At 35.3% G+C, this 21805-nt stretch overlaps 2 protein-coding genes across 4 annotated transcripts; one reads left to right on the top strand and one right to left on the bottom strand.

The window, feature by feature from the left end:
- The first annotated feature begins 11534 nt into the window (after positions 1–11534).
- Positions 11535–15135, top strand: LOC140863622 (kinesin-like protein KIN-10A). Its single transcript, XM_073267169.1, has 6 exons — positions 11535–12353; positions 12531–12686; positions 12776–12883; positions 12972–13082; positions 13169–14611; positions 14848–15135. Exons 1-6 carry the CDS (start codon positions 11724–11726, stop codon positions 15133–15135), a joined length of 2736 nt encoding a protein of 911 aa, XP_073123270.1. The 5' UTR covers positions 11535–11723.
- Positions 15136–15443: 308 nt separating this feature from the next.
- Positions 15444–19627, bottom strand: LOC140860473 (uncharacterized). 3 transcript variants are annotated; one of them, XM_073263491.1, is made up of 7 exons: positions 19504–19627; positions 19262–19394; positions 18880–18948; positions 17082–18772; positions 16630–16926; positions 15905–16161; positions 15444–15780 (listed from the first exon to the last, which is right to left on the bottom strand). In XM_073263491.1, the coding sequence occupies exons 2-7, from the start codon at positions 19311–19313 to the stop codon at positions 15570–15572; spliced, it is 2577 nt and encodes an 858-aa protein (XP_073119592.1). In that variant the 5' UTR covers positions 19314–19394; positions 19504–19627; the 3' UTR covers positions 15444–15569. The 3 variants fall into 3 exon arrangements, with proteins under 3 accessions (XP_073119592.1, XP_073119585.1, XP_073119590.1); XM_073263484.1 differs by having other exon boundaries at positions 17082–18948; positions 19504–19621; XM_073263489.1 differs by having other exon boundaries at positions 15642–15764; positions 17082–18948; positions 19504–19621.
- Positions 19628–21805: the final 2178 nt, after the last annotated feature.

The following is a 21805-nucleotide window of genomic DNA, read 5'->3' as shown; positions in this document are numbered from 1 at the left end:
GACCAGAGGCGGAATAAAACTGCCCAGAAGGTGCCGCAGAAGCTGGTAGATACTGAAAATCTGGGCAGCGTTTGGAAGAATGACCCTGACGACCGCAGAATTGACAACGTCCAAGATAGGGTCGAGGGACACGCTGTCCATTTGCTGACGGAGATGATTGTTGTGGCTGCCGGGAAGCCCAGCCGCCAGGGGGCGGATTGGTTGGTGGTGCGCGACGAGGGCATTAATCGCGACGGGCGGTGAATGGTGGAAGCCCCCAGTCGATCTGGCAGACGGATTGGCGGTGACCGGAAGTGTGATCTGGGTGTCCCTGCGAGCAGCCAGATGAGCTTCATGATTTAGGAGTTTATCATGTAACTCCTCAAACGATATTGCAGAATCACGGGCTTGAATAGCATGATCAAGTTCTTTATAATCATCATCTAGACCATGAAGAACTTTGATGGTGAGATCCTCGATGTCGACAGGTGCATTCATGAGAGCCAGTTCATCAGCTTTGGATTTGATAAACTGCGTGAATTCGGTGATGGACTGGTTGCCCTTGATTGGATTGCGAAGTTGCGTCTTTAACTGGGTTATGCGGCCACGGGAGGGCTTGTCATAAGTGAGGGCAAGGGTGTTCCAAGCATCTGCGGATGTGGTGGCAGTAGCAATAAATGGAATCAATGACGGAGATAGTGATCCAATGATAATATTCAATATCAGTTGATCCTGGCGGATCCTGGCGGTGTACGCAGGATTCAGCGTTGAAGTGGTATCGGTTGTAAATAATTTGGCCGGACAGAGATGAGAACCATCAACAAATCCAAGCAGATCATGACCAGTAAGGAGGGTCGTGAACTGCAGATGCCATGAGAGAAAGTTGGAGGAGGTGAGCTTCAAAAGAGCATGAGCAGCAGCATTGAAGGAGATCGGAGTGGCAGAGGCAGCAACTGGAGTGGTGGCAGCGGCCATGGAAAACGGCAGCAGCGGCTCGGCGAAGAGGGAGGGCGGCGGCGGCTAGGGTTAAGGATATTTTAGTGGCGTATGCCAGAGGCTCGTGATACCATGTAGAAACTGATGGAATAATATTGTTTTGATATATTTCCAAGAATGAATACAAGACTAGTTTATATACAAGTAGAAAACCTAAGAGATAAAAGAAAAATACAAAATACAAAATACAAAATATACAAAAGATAATATAGAATATATTCTAAGATATAGAATATATTCCAATAGAATGAAGGAATTGTCACGTAGCTTTGAAAGAAAAATATACTAGATGTGATTATGGTGTACCAACAATAATTATTGAAGTCATCGCACCTACAAACTTGTGGATATGGCATGATTTTTTTGGCATTGCAGGATCGCGTAATGATATAAATGTTCTTAACGAATCATCGTTATTCAACATCGCCCTACGAGAAAATGCTCCAAATGTTCATTTCACGATGAACGAAACATCATATACAAAATGATATTATCTTACAGATGAAATCTATACGGAATGAATTCTTTTTGTCAAGAGCTTTCTGTGCTCCGAAGACCCCAAGATGAAGAAATTCAAGGAGAGACGATATTCTTCAAGAAAGGCTGTGGAGCGATCATTTGGAGTACTCCAAACTCGTTGGACAATAGTTAGAGGTCCTGCACGATCTTGTTACAATAATGATCTAAGGAATATCATGTACACTTGAATTATTTTGCTCAACATTATTATTGAAGACGAGGGAGATGAATCGATCAATTGGTCAGATGAAGACTCTCCTCGACAGCACGAATTGTCATGGGATCTACCAAAAAAATCCGAGAGTACCTCTAGAATTATAGAGAGACACGTGATAGAGAAGCACATCACCAATTTCGAGCCGAATTGGTTGAACATATCTGGACACGATACAAATGCGATTAGTGAGAAATAGATTTATAACATTCAATTTATCGGTTGTGTACGTTTATGTTTTTTTTTATTATTAACAGTCAATTTATCTTGATATTTGTCATTTGTGTATGTTTAAATTTTTTAATTTATGTTGGTTTTATTAGTTGTGTACGAATGTGATTAATCAATTCAAACTTTATTATTAATTACAAAATTTTAATTATATTATGTTTTATTTTATTAAATCATTATAATGCTTTAAATTTTAATTTTTTATACAATTATAATTATATTTTAATAAAAAAATAAAAATATTAAATTTAATAAATATTTTCAGATGCGAAATTATTTATTTTATACATATAATAATTTTATACTAGTTATTACATTTTGATTACAGATTGAGATAAATTTTGTATTATATTATAAAAATTAAAATTTTAAATAGAGATAATAAGGAAATTGTAGGATGTTCTACAGAAATGATTATTGGGATCCATAAAAAAGTTATTTTTTATGTTTAGGATTGTATAGAGAAATTTATTATAAAAGTTGTGTTTTTTGAAATTTTGATATGACAATGATGTGATATTGTAGGTTTCGTGCTGAAGTTGGATTTAGAGACCAGGTTTTGCGGTTACCATTAGGTCGTTCCATAAATAGTGTTATATTACACTATTAAATAAAATGCAATAATATATATGAACATAAAACTTTATGTGAGATGGTTTCATGTCAATTTCGTGAGACAGATCTTCTATTTCGGTCGCTCACGAAAAATATTATTTTTTATGCTAAAAGTATTATTTTTTATTATAAATATGAGTAGCGTTGATACTTCTTTGAAAAAAACTAGTAAAATCAAAATGTTCTAAATAATCACTTAATTAATATATGTTTGGTTGTTGTGCCGACAAAATTATTGACTGATTGTGTATTAACAAAATATATTTAGTTAATTTTTTTAAGGGCAAATTATTTTAAACTCCCCACTACCAAACTTCTCTTTAACTTAACTCCCTACCCACCCCTTTCTTTATTTTCACTCCCTAGTGGTCCCATATTTGAATTAAAATATAATTAAAACTAATCCTTTGTACGTGGCTTTGTTATACCTATCGAACCAGTTCCGCCCATGCAAGACTATTAGTTACGCAAGGTTTCCAGCCGATATACTCCAGATTAGGGTCCAACATGCTTTCGTAAGATGAATTAAATTTAAATACCTCTTTGATCATAATGTCGTCGGGTCATACCTGCCGAGTTTTACGAAGTGCTCCTCACACTCCAACCACGCAGTCGCAACAGATGGTTTCTGCACAAGCTCCTTCAACGACACTCAGCACAGCCTTAATTCGTTTTCTACCTTAAGGAGTATGGTATATAAATTTAATTATAAAATATGAATATGAAAGAACGAGAGATTTAGGAAATTTATTCAGACATAATATTATTACATAAATCAACTTCTTTGAAGAGGAGAAGACAACTTGTTTAGCTACTCATAGTAGCCTTGTTCTTGAAATACATAAAAAAAACTTAATACAAAAGAGAGAGAAATATTACAACAATTTATTTGTAAGAAAACTGAAGGGAATGATCGATATCTTCAACTTCCTTGGACGCTTGTATTTATAGCTGAGGTTCCACTCGTTTCACCAAGAAACTTCAGGGAATCTTACAACTATCTTGTATTTCTTTATGCCATTATTGATGACATCTTTTACTAGTAGAGGAGGCAGCTGTCTTGTATTCTTTATGCTATTATTGATGACATCTTTTACTAGTGGAGGAATCATATGTCTGCCACTTTTTTTTGACTTTATTCTCCCCACATGCCTGCTTTATTGTTGTCGGGGCATCTTTTGGTTTTGAAGTAGGCTCCTGTGAAAACGCATCTTTAGTGGTTCTTGTCTACCTTTGCTTGTTTCGGAAAAACCCTTTCGATCCGTTCGGGGTTTAAAGGTTTTTCCAAATTCTGGCTCCTTTTGATTTGGTCATTCTGGGCAGATATTCTCTGACCATCGTCCAATATGAGCCATGTTACAAAATGTTCGGCGAGTTTTTTTACTTCCCGGTAGCTTGTTGTTCCACAAAAGATTTCTCTTTTTTTCAAAGAGTTCTTCTGCAAAGGCAGTAGTTTTCCCTGTTATTGTGTTTAACAGGAACGATCCATTCACAGAATTCTGATAAAATTTAAATGGAAACTTGACTTTGTCCATCTCAGTAAGACAGACCCAAATACCTCATGCCCTTCTGGTTGAGATCTCATTTTCCCCAAAAGTGGACACTAAAGGTATTTCTTCAGTTTTAGGATCCTTGATAAATTTATGACTATTTATATCAGGTCTCCTTAGCTTGATGAAATGAAAGGGTTCGTATGATCCTTTCACTGTTGGTTCTGGAGCTGCACTGAAAAACTATAACTCAAGCACATCTTCTCTGGACAAATGGTCGTTATTTGCCCATGTTTCTTGGACTGCTTCCTGAATCCATTTCGATAACTGTGATATCTCCGGAAAGCTTGGTGACGTTGTATAAACTGAGGCCAAGGCTCCAAATTCATACCAGAGCTTTACATTATTAGGATTGACATTGTTTTTTAGTCAAACCCTTGGATATATCTCTGTCACATCAACCCTACAAGTGTTAGGGTTAATTTCACTTCTTGTACTTAATTTCTCCCACCTTTGTTGATAAACCTGAAATGGAGAAATAATAGCTGGGTTACTATTGAACTTAGATTTGCCCCTGTCAGTGTTAGGCCTAAGATTGATCTCTTCCTCTTTTACCCCAGAGGCGGAGGGTTGACTTGATGAGGAATCCTCATCAATTGTTGCTTCATCTAGATCATCAAAAGTTGATGATAGATTAGCACTTGTTTCTTGAGTTTTAGCTTCCTCAACATCTTGTTTCCCAATCGGTGGTTGTATTTCTTGTTTTTGTAAAACCAGTGTTTTATCATATCTTGTTTATGAGAAACCAATGGTTTCTCTATAGCCTTCACAATTGGCCTTTGAATAGCAGCTCATAGTTGTGTTTGAGCTTGCATACATCCTGTAATTCGATTAGATACTTTGATCCAATCAGCTTGTTGTAACCTGCCGGCCATTTCAGCATTAATGGCTAACTGGTTGAACTCAGTTTGAAGCAACCCAAGGTGTTCCCTGAGATGCCTCTGCATTTTCATGATGGAATCCACGTCACTGCCTTTCATCTCTTGTTAAGAAATCTGCAAGAATATTTTCACGAGATTTAATAATAACAATATCAAAAATATAATTTTGACATAATGTTTGTCATCTTAATAACCTAGCTTTCTCAGGTTTAGATTCAATTTTATTTCTTAGAAAAACTTTTACCTGGGTGTTATCAACTTTCAGAGTGAATTTTTTAGCAAGTAAAAATAATGGCCATTTTTCAAAAGTTCTTTTAACTGCATAAAATTTCTTTTCGTTGATATGCCATCTGATGGCCTCTGATTCTAAAAAAAGACCGCTACAGTATCTGCATGGTATTTCCCCATCTGTAGTGATCTTGGTAAGGACTGCTGCCCACCAATCGTCACTGGCATCCGTAAATAATACCAGATCATCTTCATCTACGGGTATAGCCATTTTTGGGAGATTTTTACATATCTCTTTTAATTGGTTTACCCTTTTAGTATGATCATCGGTCCATATAAACCTAGCATCCTTTTTTAACAAAGGACTGAACACCTTTCTGTACATTGCTAGGTTGTTAATAAACATCCCTGCAAAATTAACTACTCCAAGAAAACTCTGGAGTTGTTTTATGTCTTTGAATTTATCTGGAAAATTCTTTACCTTTTTCACAATATGGGGTTGCAGAATTATTCCAGTTTCATCAATCTCAATACCAAGGAATTCAATTTTTCTTGTTACTATGACTGCTTTCTTTTCAGATAAGACCAGTCCTTCTTGTTTATAAATTTTAGAGAACATCTCTAAGTGTTTAACGTGTTCGTCTATGTTTTTTGATGCTATAAGAATATCATCAATATAAACAAACATAAAGTTGAAATAATCTTTAAAAAGGTTATCCATCTTTCTTTGAAATATCTGAGGTGCATTAGCCAATCTCATAGGCATAACTTCCCAAATATAGTGTCCTTGTGGAGTAGAGAAGGCTGTGAATTTCTTACTGCCTTCTTCCATTCGAATCTGGTAAAATCCAGACTTACAATCAAATTTTTAGAACACTCTAGCATTTCGTACAAAGCTAATTAGGTGTTCTCTACTCGGTATGAAGTACCCATCAAACTCCAGGATTTTATTAATACCTTGGTAGTTAATAACTAGCCTGAGTTTCCCTCTTTTTATTTCACCATGATTTCTAACCAGAAAACTTGGGCTGCTATATGGTGAAACTCCTTCTTTGATTAAACCAAGATCCAAATGTTCCTTGATAATCATTCTCATATCCCTTTGATCTATTATGTTCATCGGGATAGACTTAAATCTGACGAATTCATACTCTTTGTCTTTCTTTAAAGTAAGACTGGCTTTGAGTTGATTTCTATCCCACCATGCCAAAGGATGCTCGTTGTAACTTTCTTTGAGCCTCTTTTTGACATATTCAAGGGATACCTTATTTTCTAACTCTATATCTCTGTGATTTAGAGTTACCTTGAGAAGCTCCATATCCTCTGTTTGGAGTTCTTGTTCTGTTGTTATTTTCAACATGGTTTCTCCAAACCTTCTTGGATCTTTCATTTTTGGATGAAAAAGTTGTCCTTTATCACCACGCTGACTGCGAAATATTATCGGCAATTGTCGATAAAAAGCAACCTTGAGTCTTTGAACGATAATTTTATGATCACAAATTGTAGTGAACATAAGTATTCTTGACTCATTGTCTTGTGTGTACTTCTTAAACATTTGTAAGAAGTTATTTCCTAACAGGATATCAGCTCCTGTATCATGGAAATATATTGGTGGTGTTTTTACCTTGTACCAAGATGTTTAACCTGTACCTCCCATAAGGATCTCTGCTTGTTTTATTCCTTTGCAAAGAATTAAAACTCTTCGAGAGAAATCTCGTCCAACAATTTTTGGCAATTCTTCTTCACAGGGATTATTAAATGGCCCTGCTATTTTTAACAGACTGTGTTGTAACTCAATAATCCGATTAAGACTATTTATCTTTAGTTTTCCCAAGGCCTCAGAAGGTAGAGTATGGTTACTTCTTTCTACTTCTTCAATGCGTTCTAGTAAATTATGTTCATGACTTACTAATTTTAACAGTTGCTTATTCCTCTGTTTGTGAACAGAGTTTTCGAATTTGATTAAGGAATTGTCCCTTATCCAATTCTCTTGGTTTTTCATTTCGTAGAATTCTTATTGAATCCTCCAAGTCTTTTCTTTTGCCATGAACTCTATTCTTTTTTAAAGGCATTTCCAAGGTTTATGGTCCTCTAGAAATTCTAGACCAAGAATGAGTTGATCCATTTCTTTTCCTGGAATTCCGCAGATTTGAACTTCCAATTCTCCAATATTTATCACTCCTTGGTAAGTTCCTTTTTCCTATTGTTCCAAATAGTAAATCGAGTTACAAGGGAACTGGTTCCGATGACTTGTAATTTTAAATACTATTTTCACTTCTTTCCATCTTTTTGGAGATCTAAGTTTTCTTATTATAGAAAACTTTTTTTATTCTGGTGGAATTTCTTGAATAGGAGATTTATCCCATCTCCTGCTTGTCATTCTGTCTCCTTGGAAAGATAACCTTCGGGGTTCTATTTTAAGGTCTCTGTATAGAACCAGTCTGTCTTGAATTTGAATGTCTGTTTCCTGAATTAATTAAAGGAAACTAGATTCTTTTCGGGTGTATTGCTTGAGCAACTTACTCAAAGATCTCTGGAATTTCAATGAACTCATTTCTAATAAATAATTCAAAATGATGAGTATTAGAAAGAGCATATGAAATTTGATACGTAATAGAATATGGTTTATTACCTTCCTTCATTAGTTTTTTTTCCTTGAAGTTTTGATGTAACGTCAAGGCTCGACTAAAATCTCTATCAGCTAAATTGTAGGTTATTCTTGGATAAATAACTCCCACAATTTTTCCTGCATACAAATTTCCCGAGATTGTTCCTAAAACCGCATCTTGTATGTTCCCTATTCTTTTATCGCATACTACGATATCTATGGGTGAATCTATTCTCTCTTTAAAAGTAGCTTTGATCATAATCTGGATTGCTCCAATATGAATCCAAGACATTGTCTTTGCTACTTCTGCTTTTAATTTATGTAATTCCTCTCGAATTTCTTCAAAGGGAATTAACTGCAACTCAATTTGATTGCTGGTTAATTCCATAGGGATCGCCATTTTCCTTCTGAATACCTTATAAATCAAATTATGTCTTCTTTGTCTTAGCCCTAGGTTTCCTAAGACTCTTTCAACTTGTCCTGCCGAAAATCCTTGGTACTTCTGCAATGTTGGATTTTCTCTCATAATCCTTTGGACCATATTATGAGATATCGTGGTTTGACTAAAGAACCCAGCCAAACTTTCATGTGTTTCATGCCGAAACACTTCCTCTTTACTCTGATTTTGATTCTGATTCTGATTCATCCTCAGAAACTTCTCGACTAAACAATATCGCTTCTTCGTATATGCTTTCATCTGAAGGGATATCCTCAAATTGATATACTTGGACTAGATCTTGAAAGAAGACCGCATCATCCATATCTGGTGTTGCTTCAAAGAGTTTAACTCCTTTTTTCTTGTTTTCTGGACAATTTGTAGATATATGTTCTCTTGCTCCACATGTTCAGTAGTTGCAATCATTGAAACTTTCACTTGCTCTTTTATGAGTTCTTCTAAAAGTTCTTCTTGATGGTGTTCTTCCCCTGCTTTGTGATGAGCCTGTTGATGGGGATGTTCTTGTAGGTCCACTTCTTCTACCCGATCTATAGGATCTGGCCTTTTGTTTGGACCAAAATGTTCTTGGTTTCCAAGAACTTTTCATTCTTTTATTATAGGAATTATTTCTGAATTTCTTCCTTTTAAATCCCTGTGATTTGTTTCCAATGATCATTGGAAGATAATTTTCTCTACAACACAAAGGTGTACGCTTATATATACCCCTTATTTTCTTGTAGTTCTTCTATAATGCTACCATATGGCACCATTCTGCTAATTTTCCTTTCAAAAAGGAGGCACGTCTTGCCAATATATCAAGATTACCTGGAACATATTCTTTAATCAGCATTTTTCTCCAGGGACTTGGCATTTTTGTGAAAAATAGCTGAATAGATACATTTTCCTCGACTCCCGAATAACTATGATATCTCCGAAAATAGTCTACCCCTATGAATTGTGCTTTAAATAGGGTGGTCATTCTTCCTCCAATCTCACTGAGGGATTCTCCTGCTAAGATTGATTCCTTAGTTTCTGTCATAGTCATCTCCCAGGAGATCTTGAAAGATCCTATTAGACTCATTTCTAGAAGTTTAATGAAACCTTCTTTATTGAGATCTAAGGTTCCTGCTGCTATTCTCATAGCTGATGTCCAATCATCTATGAGATCTTCTCTGTTTTTGAAGTCCAGAACATCAAGGTTTAACATAACCCCATAAGGATGTATTGGATCTAAAACAGTTTTTCCGTAAGGAGTTTGATGGAGCGGGATTTTACTCCTTCTTGATCTGGTTCCTGCTGGATGTGAAAATTCTCAAACCTAGAACTCACTCCGTGGTTCTTCTGTTTTAACCACATATCTTGGGGGATTTCCTATGGGTTGTTCACCCTCATGGGAATTCATTTTTAGATCTACTACTTTGAGATTCGCAAAAGAATCCGCAAGATCTTGTAGATCCTCGAGATTTAATCTTTCTAAAGTAGTCATCAGATAGTGTTTTTCTCTGATACTGCTTTTATGAGATTAATCATCATTTCATCTTCAGTTAAAGGTTTTTGAATCATTTTGGTTTTACCTTTCTGATGTAACAAAGGTTCGGTATCAAACGGGAGTGGTAACCTTCTTCCTGTATTTTTTTTTTAAAACCCGAAGTGTGTTCTAGATTTATAATTTTATTTTGAAGATCCTTTAGAGTTCCAAGAATTTCTTCTTGTTTCTTAAGGATTTCTTCAATTTTCCGAGGTATTTCATACAGCTGATTGCTGTAATATTGTACCGTCTTTTGAATTTCTCTAAGATCTCCGGAGAGTTTAGAGGAATATGGGATAATCTCTAAAAATTGAAAGTTAGAAATCATCTTTCTTTATCTCTTCAAAATTGAGAGCATTACTCACAACCTGTTGTAAGTAATCTATTGTGAATAGATTAACTTGTTTATAAGATTTCATAGGAATAAAATTCTCTTGATTCAAACCTTCGTTTGAAGTCATTCTTTTGTAAAAATCTTCTCCTTAACAAAGAAAATATGAATTAACGAATAATATTACGTCTGAATAATTAACCTAAAGCTTTGATACCATTTTTGCGGATAATTCTTTGTACCATGATTAAGCACAAAATCTTTAGATTTTAGCATAAAGTCTTTAGATTTTAAGCATAAAAAAGAATAAATACAGTACAAGAATTAAACAATTAATTATTCAAGTTTGGTGGTCCTATGGAGCTATTGCAAAAAATCTTATGGGTAGGGAGTTAGGGCAATGTTAAGTTTGGGTTTGGGAATTTATCACCAATTTGCTCTTTTTTAATTAAGTTGATAACACATAATGAGATCATATGTTTAGGATATTGCCCAAATCATGAATCTAATGCTTATATTTTAACACATAAACATAATTAATGTTGGAGAGATGATGTAACAAATCATTGAATCATTGAATTGACAATTAGAGTAATACCCGTAAGCTATGTTGAACTCAATCTTATCCGATCAATCTTTCGTGCGTCATATTTGATCAATGTATAAAATTTGAAGACATTTTTTTTTTTTTTTGGCTATGTTGTTGATATTGTTCCAGAACAAATTTAATCAAGTATCATGTTTAGCTTGAATGTTCGATATTAATTTTTTTTAAAACCCTTAAAAAAAGTCCTTAACGTACTTCTTTTTTCTCTCTTATCTTACGTAGTGTTTGCAATATCTAAAAATAAGTGATTATGAAAATTCTCTTAAATTTGTTAAGATTATCTATAATCATTTATTTTCAGAGATTACAAACATTACCTTAGTTCAACCTTAGCAATAGCATTACTTTCTTCGTTTCAATTATAAAAGTTTTACTTGTATCTTTCATCTATCTCCAAATACATAGTTGAGTATTTATATTTAGTATCATTTAATAATTTTTAATAAATCTACCCTTACTTAATTTTCTTCTATAATTGAATGTTTCATTTAATTTTGAAAATTTAAATTATTTAACCGAACAAGATTGCTCACAGATGATGTCTTATCAACTATGAAAGTAATAGTTCTTTTAAAAATATATATATAAGTAATTGTTATATTCTTCAGGCCCTAAATGGGCTATTAGTTATATTGAGCCTGAGCCCAAAAGAGCAAGCCTATCACCACCTAGCAGCGCACGGAGACCACAAAGTATACGTTACAAATCTGTAACGGCTACTTCCCATTTCAAACTCAAAAGGCAAAAATCCCTTCATTCAATCACAAAACGGATCCTTCTTCCATTCTTAGCTCTATCGTCGATTTTCCCCTATCAAATTCATTACCCCTTATCCTTGGGGATACAGAAAAAAAGAAGATTGAAATCTTGAATCCGCAAAGAATTTCCAAACCCCAACACAGATTACGCTGATCTTAGCCAGATTCTTGAAATTTCTGCAATAATTGGGAAGAAATATAGTCGCAGATTTCCTGGGATTTGAATTTTTGCACCTTTCTAAATGGCTCCTACACCAGCATCGAAGTCAGCAACACCTTCCTCCAAATCGAGCACACCACACCACCAACTGAAGACGCCACAGTCGAAGCACCGTCTGAACTTCGGCAAAGAAATGAACCCCTCAGCCTCCGATCACCCAGTGGAGGTTATCGGAAGGATTAGGGATCACCCGGATTCGAAGCCCAATACTAACCCAACAGCGCTACAAATCAACAATGACGGAAAATCCCTGAGAGTGAAGACTGAAATCGGCTACCGGGATTTCAGTTTCGATGGAGTTTCACTATCGGAAGAGGATGATCTTGATGGGTTTTATAAGAAATTTGTGGAGTCTAGGATAAATGGAGTGAAGTTGGGGAACAAGTGCACAATCATGATGTACGGGCCGACTGGTTCCGGCAAGAGCCATACTATGTTTGGATGTCCGAAGCAGCCCGGGATTGTGTACAAGTCTTTGAAGGATATTTTGAGCGAAGAAGAGGATGAAACTGGAGAGAAATCAGGGGTTGGGAAATTTGTGCAAGTTACTGTTTTAGAGATTTATAACGAGGAAATTTATGATCTTCTGTCATCAGGAAATACTGGAGGAGGGTTTAGTCTTGGATGGCCTAAAGGTGGTTCTGTTTCTAAGGTAAAAAAAGTTTTTTTTTTTATTTTTTATTTTATTTTACTTCTTGGGATGCATTTTGCTGGTATCATGCAAGAGTGAGTTAATTTTATGGTAAAATATTCTGGAATTCTTTTCATGATTATTTTTAGCAAATATATCGAGAATCCTACTATTAAGCAGATGGTGATGAAATTTTAGGTGAGATTGGAAGTGATGGGAAAGAAGGCGAAAAATGCAACCTTTATATCAGGAAATGAGGCTGGAAAGATACTTAAAGAGATCCAAAAAGTGGAGAAGAGAAGAATAGTTAAGAGTACACTGTGCAATGAAAGAAGTTCTCGAAGCCATTGCATGGTACTAATCTTGAGAGAATTTTCTTTGATGATTACCTTATTTATATTTCTTTTTGAAGTAACTTTTTGGTTGTCGTATGATTTATGCAGATAATTCTTGATGTTCCCACAGTCGGCGGACGGCTTATGCTCGTAGATATGGCAGGTTCAGAAAATATAGAACAAGCTGGTCAAATTGGATTCGAAGCCAAAATGCAGGTAGAAAGAATATTACTTGAAAGATAAATTGCGTTATTTGTTGAAATCACACCACTTCTCATTCGTTGCACATTTTCTGTAATGGCAGACAGCAAAAATTAACCAGGGTAATATAGCCCTGAAACGTGTGGTGGAGTCCATTGCTAATGGTGATTCTCATGTGCCGTTCAGAGATAGCAAGCTAACTATGCTTCTTCAGGTATCTATGATGTTGCCTGTTCATACATCCGCAAATAAGCTTGGTTTTCTTCCCTGGTTCTGAAGTTCATTTGATGTTTTGGATAGGACTCGTTTGAGGACAACAATTCGAAGATATTAATGATATTATGTGCAAGCCCGGATGCGAAGGAGTTGTATAAAACAATTGCTACCTTAGAATATGGGGCAAAAGCTAAGTGTATAGTTCGAGTTCCTATCGTGCCATCTAAGGAAAAGGATGCTGATGATTCTTCATCTTCTGTCATTTTGAATTCAAGAATCGCGGCTCTGGACCAGTTTATATCTAAGTTACAGATTGAGAACAAACTCAGGGAAAAAGAATGTGATGATGCGAAGAATCAGCTTCGTAGGAAAGAAGAAGAAGTTTCTACACTAAGGGCAAAACTTGCTGCAGTGGAAGGAAAAGTAGAGGAGACAAGTGAAGAAGAGATTAGCTGCAAAGTAAACGAGCGGACCCAACTGCTGAGAACCGAATTAGATAGAAAGATTCAAGACTGTCAGAAAATGGCCAATGAGTTTGTTGAAATGGAAAGGAGAAAGATGGAACAAAGGATGTTCCAACAGCAACAAGAGGTTGAAATGCTTAAACGGCGCTTGGAGGATATTGAATCTGAACTTCGCCAGTCAAGGGCTGGGAGTGCATCGGTGGAGTTAGAGGATAACAGTTTTATGAAAAGGCTAATGGAGGTATGTTCTGAAGATTCGGATATGGTTAAGTCCATGGATTTATCCCAATCCATGGATTTTGAAACTAATGTGGTGCATAAGGCAGAGATTCATGGAGTAGGGACAGTTTCAGGTTGTGCAAATAATTTGGGTGATGGGATACAGAGCTTTGCCAAAAAAGCAATTTTAACTACCGTATACGAGGAAGAAGAGGACGAGACTGAGGAGAAAGATGATGAAAATATCCTTGATGAAGAAGTGCAGAAGGAGGTAATTGAGGAGAAAAAGATGATAGTCACACCAGTAGTATCGACTCAAAGTCTTGAGAAGGTTAACTTCTTCAATGATTCTGTAGCACTTGGAGTGTACAGTGAGGCTGAAAATTCATATGATGCATCCGCTTCTCGTAAATTAAGGATTCAGAACATCTTCACCCTCTGCGGAAATAATAGAGAGCTTTCTCAACATAATATTGATTCCATTTCCAATCTATTAGCCACGACAAAGCTGGATGATGAAACGCCCCAAATGCCAAAACATGTGACAAATGATCTTTTGTTGTCAAATAAACTTGACTATTTGCAGAACTTGGGCGAGAACGAGTTGCCAAATTTAGCTATATTTTCTACCGAAACCACAAAGGATTCGAAAGAGAGTCAAAAATCTTTAAACGAAAACAATGGGGGTATCGAAGTCTATGTGAAATGGGAAGCTTTAAAGGAGAACCCTGGGAAGTTTATCACTACCTTAAAGGTCTCCACAGATTCCACTCTCGCTGACTTGAGAAAGTTGATTGAAAGCCATCTTGGCGGACAACAAGCTTTTACTTTTCTCGTTCTTGGGGTAAGTCTCGACTAGCTGCAGTTTTCAGTTTTTTAAATTTTTTTTCAAACACTTGTGCTCCTTAATCGTGCCCTTTCGGCCACTAGTAACTAGTTTAAATCAGTCAGCCCCCGACTGACGTAGGATCCTTGAGCAACTTGACCATATTCAATATGCAGGATTTCACCTGCTACATACATCTTCATCACTAGAATTCTTAGTACGTTACTTTACGTAATCTTTTTATGTGTGCATAGGATCCTTCTGGAGCTCCGGTTCCTAAGGAGGAGGAGGCTACAACACAAACGAGCAAGCTTCCTATTTGCAACAACCAGTCACTAGGACATCTAGCTTGCTTGCGTCCATTGGAACCACCAACTCGACGCCCAAATCATATACCATTTAGTCCTCTGGAAAATATACTTACGAAGACCCCAAACATGCTTCCGATGAAGAAAGGAGATGATTGCTTTTCGCCGAAGGTGGCTCAAGACATCAATCCATCACCATTTCCTACTGTTAGGAAGATGAAAAAGATTAGTTGACTTGCGTGTTTGTAGCAGTGTGCTGTGTACTTCTGTTTCTGTCAACCTATCAACATAATGGAGAAATTATGTTTTTAGTCAACTGATTTGAGCATTTACCACATTAGCTTTCATGAAATCCATGTTTATAAATTGTCCACATTAGAAATAACTAATAGTTATTGTCTCAACCATATTGTAGCATTTAGATTCGTAAACAACATTTCTAGCTTTAAAAAAAAAACGAGTTGTTTAAAATAGATTATATAAGTAAACCAAAGATGATGAAACTAAGAAAATATGAAGCAGCAGCCAAGTAAATATCCTAATACATTAAACCGACTATATTGAAGAACCAAGAGACCGCATCCTATAATATTCTTGTTGATATACGCAAAGAATATGCTAATGAAACAAAATCTATCAAAACATTTATTATTTCTTTTGCTCATTGATTAAAATTTATCCTCCAAGAGCTGCTTTAGAGAATCTAATTCACCCGTGCCTCGCATATTCTTCCCAAGTTTCTCCAACAAAGCCGATGCTGTTTTTTTCAAAATCTTCCTTTCTTCTGGTTGATGCCACAGAGCCGACAGTATGTCGGTGGGAAAGATGGGAGCAGGCTCAGCTCTCAATCGCATACCCTCTATCTGGACACCATTCAATCTGTATGTAAATTTTTATTTTTTTTTATAAGAAACGAGATCAATCTGTATGTAAAATGAACGAATCAAGAAACTTAAAATCTGGGGATTATATGCACATGTATGCTCAATGCTTATGTACTGACCTGTTTAGTATATTCCACATGTTTGGCCATTCAGCAAGTTCGTAGTGCACGTCAAGAATGCCCGGACATCTTACTATTGTAAACATTACTTTTCCAAATGAGCTGCATACTAACATGATATTCTCGTGTGGAATGGAATCTATGTACGAAACCCTCACAACCGTTGTTCTTGGGGCATCGATTCTTAGCATGGCCAACTCCTTTCCTAACACATTGATAGAATGTTTCACAAGCGCCATTTCTTTGCCAATTTCTGTCTGGAAATAGCATTTCAAACTTTAAATGACTAAATAAAGGTTTTAAACTATTGATGTATGGACATGTTTTTCAGGAAAAGCTTGTACTGACAAGTTGCAAAATTAACTCGGTAGCCTGCACTACTCACGTTAAATCAGACAATGAAAATGCAGGCTCAGGATCGAATTGATTACTCAGAACAAAAAAAGACCAAATCCCTTTTCAAGAAAAAAAAGACCAAATTTATAGTGTTTGTATGAGAAGAGCAGGTGTCTACCAAACAATAGAATGATTTCCAGAACACAGGAAAGATGCTATGGCTATTGTTGATGTGGAAGACCATATAAGATATTGGCATTATGCACAAGATGAAGAACCAAAAAATGTGACTAACTGGTAATTAGAACCAAAAATAGGACGGTGATTCAAATTTAACAAGATAAAACATTTTAGCTATAAATACTCCATCCAAGAAATGCAAGTTTTACCTCGAATTCAATAAAACCGACAGAATTTTTGAAGCCCAAGAAATATCCGGATACATTGCTATCACAGAAGGACAAAGCTTCTTCAATATGATGTAATCTTATGTCCTGGGTCAAATGTTTAATTTTTACAGTCCGGGAAGGATTTTTTATTAAAACAGTTGGAACATTAGGGTCACCGATCAAATTCGGAACTGGAGCTCTCACGTTCTTATTTGAGATGGGTGATTCCACAGTTACAACACCATGTCGCGCCAGCGTTTCACTTTTGGAATAAGCTTTTAGAAGAGCTTTTCTTGTCTGCACTAAACAGAGTTAAATAAGAAGTGAATATCTATTGTCAGCACAATGCTTTTTTGCCTCGTTTTACATATTGAGTGCATCTCTCTGATCCTTACATATATAATCAAATGAGAATGAAAACAACAAATGATAAGAGGCAGATCATCACTGACCTCAAAATGGAGGTAAGCAGTTTTAAACAAAGATCCTTCAGCATCAAGAATTTCAATCTTTGAAACTTTCCCACATCTTTTAAAAGTTTTGAATAGATGTTCTTCCGTAGCTGCTTTGCGCAGGAGTCTCACAACAAGTCTGTTGTCATTTGATTCTATGCTAGACAAGAATGTGTTTTCCAACTTTTCTCTATCAATGGTCTTTGTGGGATTTGGAACTTGCTTGCCTGCTTTTAACTCTGTGCATCCACGTGATCCAAAATCCAATTCAACCCCTTCCTCATCCTCAATCCTATATTTCACAGTCGTGAAATCAGTTGAATTTAACCTCTCACTGTCAACCAAGTTCTGCGAATCAGAATTAAAAGACTCGGACAAAACAATGTTCCTCGATTTATCTTCATCAATCTTCATAGCCGGATTCAGAGAACCAAAGCTTGCTTTTAACTCTGTACCACCAAGGGATTGAAAATGCATATCACTTATTTTCTGATTCTCAAGCCTAGATTTTTCAGTCGCTAAATCAGATGCAGTCAACCAATCATTGTAGATAAATCTTTGTGAATTAGAATTTGATGGGTTCTCTGCAATACGACCTGTGTTGTTATTATCATTGGTTGAGGTAGATGATACACCCTCCTGCAATTTAATGAAGTCAATCAAGTCTTTTATGTCGGAAAGTTTTTCTGCATCCACCTCACGAGGTTCATTTGATCCTTCGAACTGAGTAAAAGTCAGACTTCTTGGCTTAAAGTTTTCATCAACTATTTGGTCATTAACCGATTTCATATCCAAATCTTTTAGATCAAATATATTTTGTGTATCATTTGATGGAGAAGAGGTCTGATCCCCTTCAAACCTTAGATTTTCATCTTCTTGCAGGTTCTTTTCAGGTCCAATGTGAGGAATCTCCTTGAAATAATCATCCTCTGAAACAGAAGTTGCTACCTCTGGCGATAAGTAATCAGTGGGAGTAGAATGCTTAAACTGTGACAACCTTTTTCTTTCAAATTTTAAGAGCAAATCAGATAGTGTCACCTCAGGGTCTGTTTGCTCAATATTGGCCTCAGGAGATGTTTGAACATGATTTTTATTACATAAGAGATCCACTAATCTGGTACTACTCTTCTTTGAACCATCAAACACTGCAGAGAATGCTCCTCTTTTAGACCCTAAATCAACAGATATATCACTAATAATCACTTCATTTTTCTCCACCTTTACACATTCTGAAGAATTCAGACTAATTGTTTGAGGCTGTAGAGAATATGAATTCTCGGGATTCGAAACCAGATCCGAAAATATGGGTGATGAAACTTCATCAGATTTCAGAAATTCAGCTTCTTTGGCAACTAGTTTTGAATTATTTAATCGGGCTGCTTCGTGGCAGTGGTTTTCACCACCACTCGGAGATGATATACCTGGGGACATAGACATACTCTTCGTGTTAAATGCATCTTTATATTCAGTTTCAGCAGCTTGGGGAAAATTAAGCATCTGATTTACTTCCGAGGTAGTTGCATTTACCTCCTCATCATAAACATCACATGCCATACAAAATTTGCCAGGGTTCACGTTTACCCCTTCGTCATTAAAAACTACGTCATTTTGAAGTTTGGTCGTAGCCTCAGAATCTTGAAGTTCACCACTCCCATGAACAGGAACATCACTAGAAGGAATGACCACCGAAGCTGTACAATCCACAGGTTTTGATGCATCAATGGCATGATAATTTTGTGGTTGATTATTGCCAAGCATCTTATCTTTTAGGACATGAACGACATCTTTTAAAATGTACCATGGTGCTCCTTTTTCCTTCCCGGTAGATGATGATTTTGATACGATCTCTGGTTTTGTTTGAGCAGACCTAGAGTTTCAATTATTGCAAAAGTTAACAAATTACAGAAAAGGATGGGCATTCATTACATGAAAAACACACAGACAAGTTTCCGTCAAGAACAAAAATAACAAAAAAACTCACCATCTGAACCTTAGTCTATGTCAAAAATTAAGTTTAAAAAGTCACACAAACTTAATTTAAATCGACCATCTTGTTTGCAACGGACCATTTACCATTGTGATTCATAAAACATGTACTAAATCATTATGCAGAAAACAATTGTTGATTCCCCCTATCCATAAAAAGAATCAAAATTCCTTAAAATGTACAGAAAACCTACTCGCGTACAAGTGGCTCAAACACCATTTCTCGATTCTCCTCTGCAGCAGCATCGTTCTTTAACTGAGGTGTCCTGCCACTGTCACTAGTAGAGCGAACTGAAGAGCAAAAACTCACTTTTCTAGTCGAAAATCCTGCAAAAAGAAGCTACAATCAGCATAATCAACAACATATTTTGCAAAAAAATAAAACATCTATCCGATAATAATGGGAAAACTCCCAAATGGGTTCAGGCCATTTTACTTTTTATGCAAATGGGGAGGCTTGATTTGGGTCGGAGGACACGAGAGAGGGCCATTGACGCACCCTCACAAAGAAAGCTTTTGTGGAGGGTTTTACAGAGGTTGAAGGAAACCAAACCAAAAACGGAATGGGGGCAAATTGGGTATTCAACAAAAATACTATAAAGCCCCTCTTGAAAGGTTTTAAATTTTTTATGTACTTGACGTGTTATTTATAAATAGTAGCAATCGTGCCACGTTATTTTTATGTGCTCGATAATTCAATTATTTGAGAAAAAACATAAAAATTTATAATTATAAAAATGAGTTTTTAAAAAGTAAAATAAATTTGAAAAATAAAATAAAGAGAAAATAAGATAATGATGTTAGAGAAAAATGAGGTTGCATATGTCATTTGAGATATAAATTTAAAAATATGTGTGTTAAATTTAGGGGTAAAATAGAAAAAAAATTTGTGTGATTTGACACACAAAAAACGGTTAGTATGAAGCCCTCATTTATTATAATATAGTATGGGTGTTTTTACTTGGATTGGTAATCATATGATGAACTTGTTAATCCAATCTCATCCATTGTTTACTTTCAAAAAATCAATTCTTCTCAAATCTCAATGCCCGTAATTCAACCTTTATTTCATGAGATATCTCATCCTTAATTACATGAGGTATAAGATATCTTGAACAATATTTGTGGAAAAAAATCTACAGAAATCCTAATCTACCATCTTTAATTCATTTGTTTCCTTCCTAATTTCTCTCACTCTCTTTTTTGAGTAACACTCATGTGAGACTGTCTCATCCGTGAGACAGGTCAACCCTACCCATATTTATAATAATAGATAATTTTTTTGGCATAAAATGTAATACTTTTTAATGGATAACCTATATAAGAGACTCGTCTCAAAAAAATAACCATTGAGACCGTCTCATATGAGTTTTTGTCCTCTTTTTTATAACTCAATTTATCATTTTTAACTATTTTAAAACAATAAATATTTTTATACCCAATAGTTTTGATACGTGAAATGACTCTTGTGAATCAATAATAATTTACAATATTAAAAAAAAATCAAATTCAAATTATATATGAATACAAAATTAAACATAAGATTATTTAACATAAGTAGATGGTAAAACTGTAATTCGTTCATCAATCATTGTTTCAATCCTAAAATTAATAACTCAAAGTAAACATGTTATTGTTTATCCATCATTATTCCACATCCTTCAAAATCATTTTAATAGTCCTAATATAATTTATCACATATAATCATATCTCATTAAGTAAACGCAACCTGTAGATATTATTGTTTATTTAAATATCTCTTATCCGTAAATTTTTATCTTCTTAAATTTATATGTCATTCGTTCTAAAACATAATTAAATTAAACATTGCGAATTTATGCTCTGAATTTGTTTTGAAATACTATATAAAACCCCTCTTTAGACTATGAGTTTCATGCAGTGTTTTCAAAACCGGATCGGACCTGCCGGTTCGACCGGGAATCGGTCATTGGTCCGATCTGAAACACTCCCAAAAATCGTTTTAACTGTTGAACCGCTCAGAACCGGTCAAGAACCGATCAAAATCGGTCGAACCGACCAAGAACCGAACCCAAAAACCGGCCAAAGAACCGGTTCAATCGGTTTTCGATTTTTTTTATTTTTTTAAAAATTAGTTTTTTTAATTTAAAACTTTAATTTAATATTTTATTATATATAATAAATGATTATTTGTAATTTATATATCATTAAAAATATTATTTTAGTATTATTAAAGTTTTTTAAATTAATTTATTTACTTTTAAAAATATATATAACTATAATTAATATTTTGAATATATTTATATCGCTATTTATTTTCAAACTAAGATAAATATATTTTTGTCTATTTATATACATCTTTTAAGTTTTAAAATTTAAAATATATTATTAATTTATTATATTATATTATATAAACAGTTTTTCGGTTCGACCATCCGGTTAAACGGTCAGATCGATTGGACCGTTTTTTCAAGATAGACCAGTTCGATCACCGGTCCGATTATGAAAACATTGGTTTCAAGTAACAACTACTTCTCCAGATTTTCAGCTCTCTGTTGAAGAATACTGTAGCAAAATCTTGGCACAACAAGTTAATCTGAGTGTAGGGACTTAGCGCTTGCCGTTTTACCTAAAGTTATAGCTGGTGGTAATGATATAACTCAAATCTTTTAAATCGCACATCAGCTCAAGCGCCATGGTAAGCAGCCCAAGCGCCATGATTCGATTCTTCTACTCAGCAGGAACAATTATTGCATCCC

This window comes from Henckelia pumila, chromosome 1, assembly GCF_033568475.1.
Source record: "Henckelia pumila isolate YLH828 chromosome 1, ASM3356847v2, whole genome shotgun sequence".
NCBI classification, from domain to species: domain Eukaryota; kingdom Viridiplantae; phylum Streptophyta; class Magnoliopsida; order Lamiales; family Gesneriaceae; genus Henckelia; species Henckelia pumila.
This window is presented reverse-complemented; position numbering and strand designations above follow the sequence as displayed.

Coding starts and splice junctions, on each gene's coding strand:
- LOC140863622 (XM_073267169.1), top strand. CDS start 11,724: ATGGCTCCTACACCAGCATCGAAGTCAGCAACACCTTCCTCCAAATCG. Junction 13,083..13,168: donor AGCTAACTATGCTTCTTCAG/GTATCTATGATG, acceptor TGTTTTGGATAG/GACTCGTTTGAGGACAACAA. Junction 14,612..14,847: donor TTACTTTTCTCGTTCTTGGG/GTAAGTCTCGAC, acceptor ATGTGTGCATAG/GATCCTTCTGGAGCTCCGGT.
- LOC140860473 (XM_073263484.1), bottom strand. CDS start 19,558: ATGGCCCTCTCTCGTGTCCTCCGACCCAAATCAAGCCTCCCCATTTGC. Junction 19,395..19,503: donor CCTCCCCATTTGCATAAAAA/GTAAAATGGCCT, acceptor TTCTTTTTGCAG/GATTTTCGACTAGAAAAGTG. Junction 18,949..19,261: donor TTTGAGCCACTTGTACGCGA/GTAGGTTTTCTG, acceptor TTGAAACTCTAG/GTCTGCTCAAACAAAACCAG.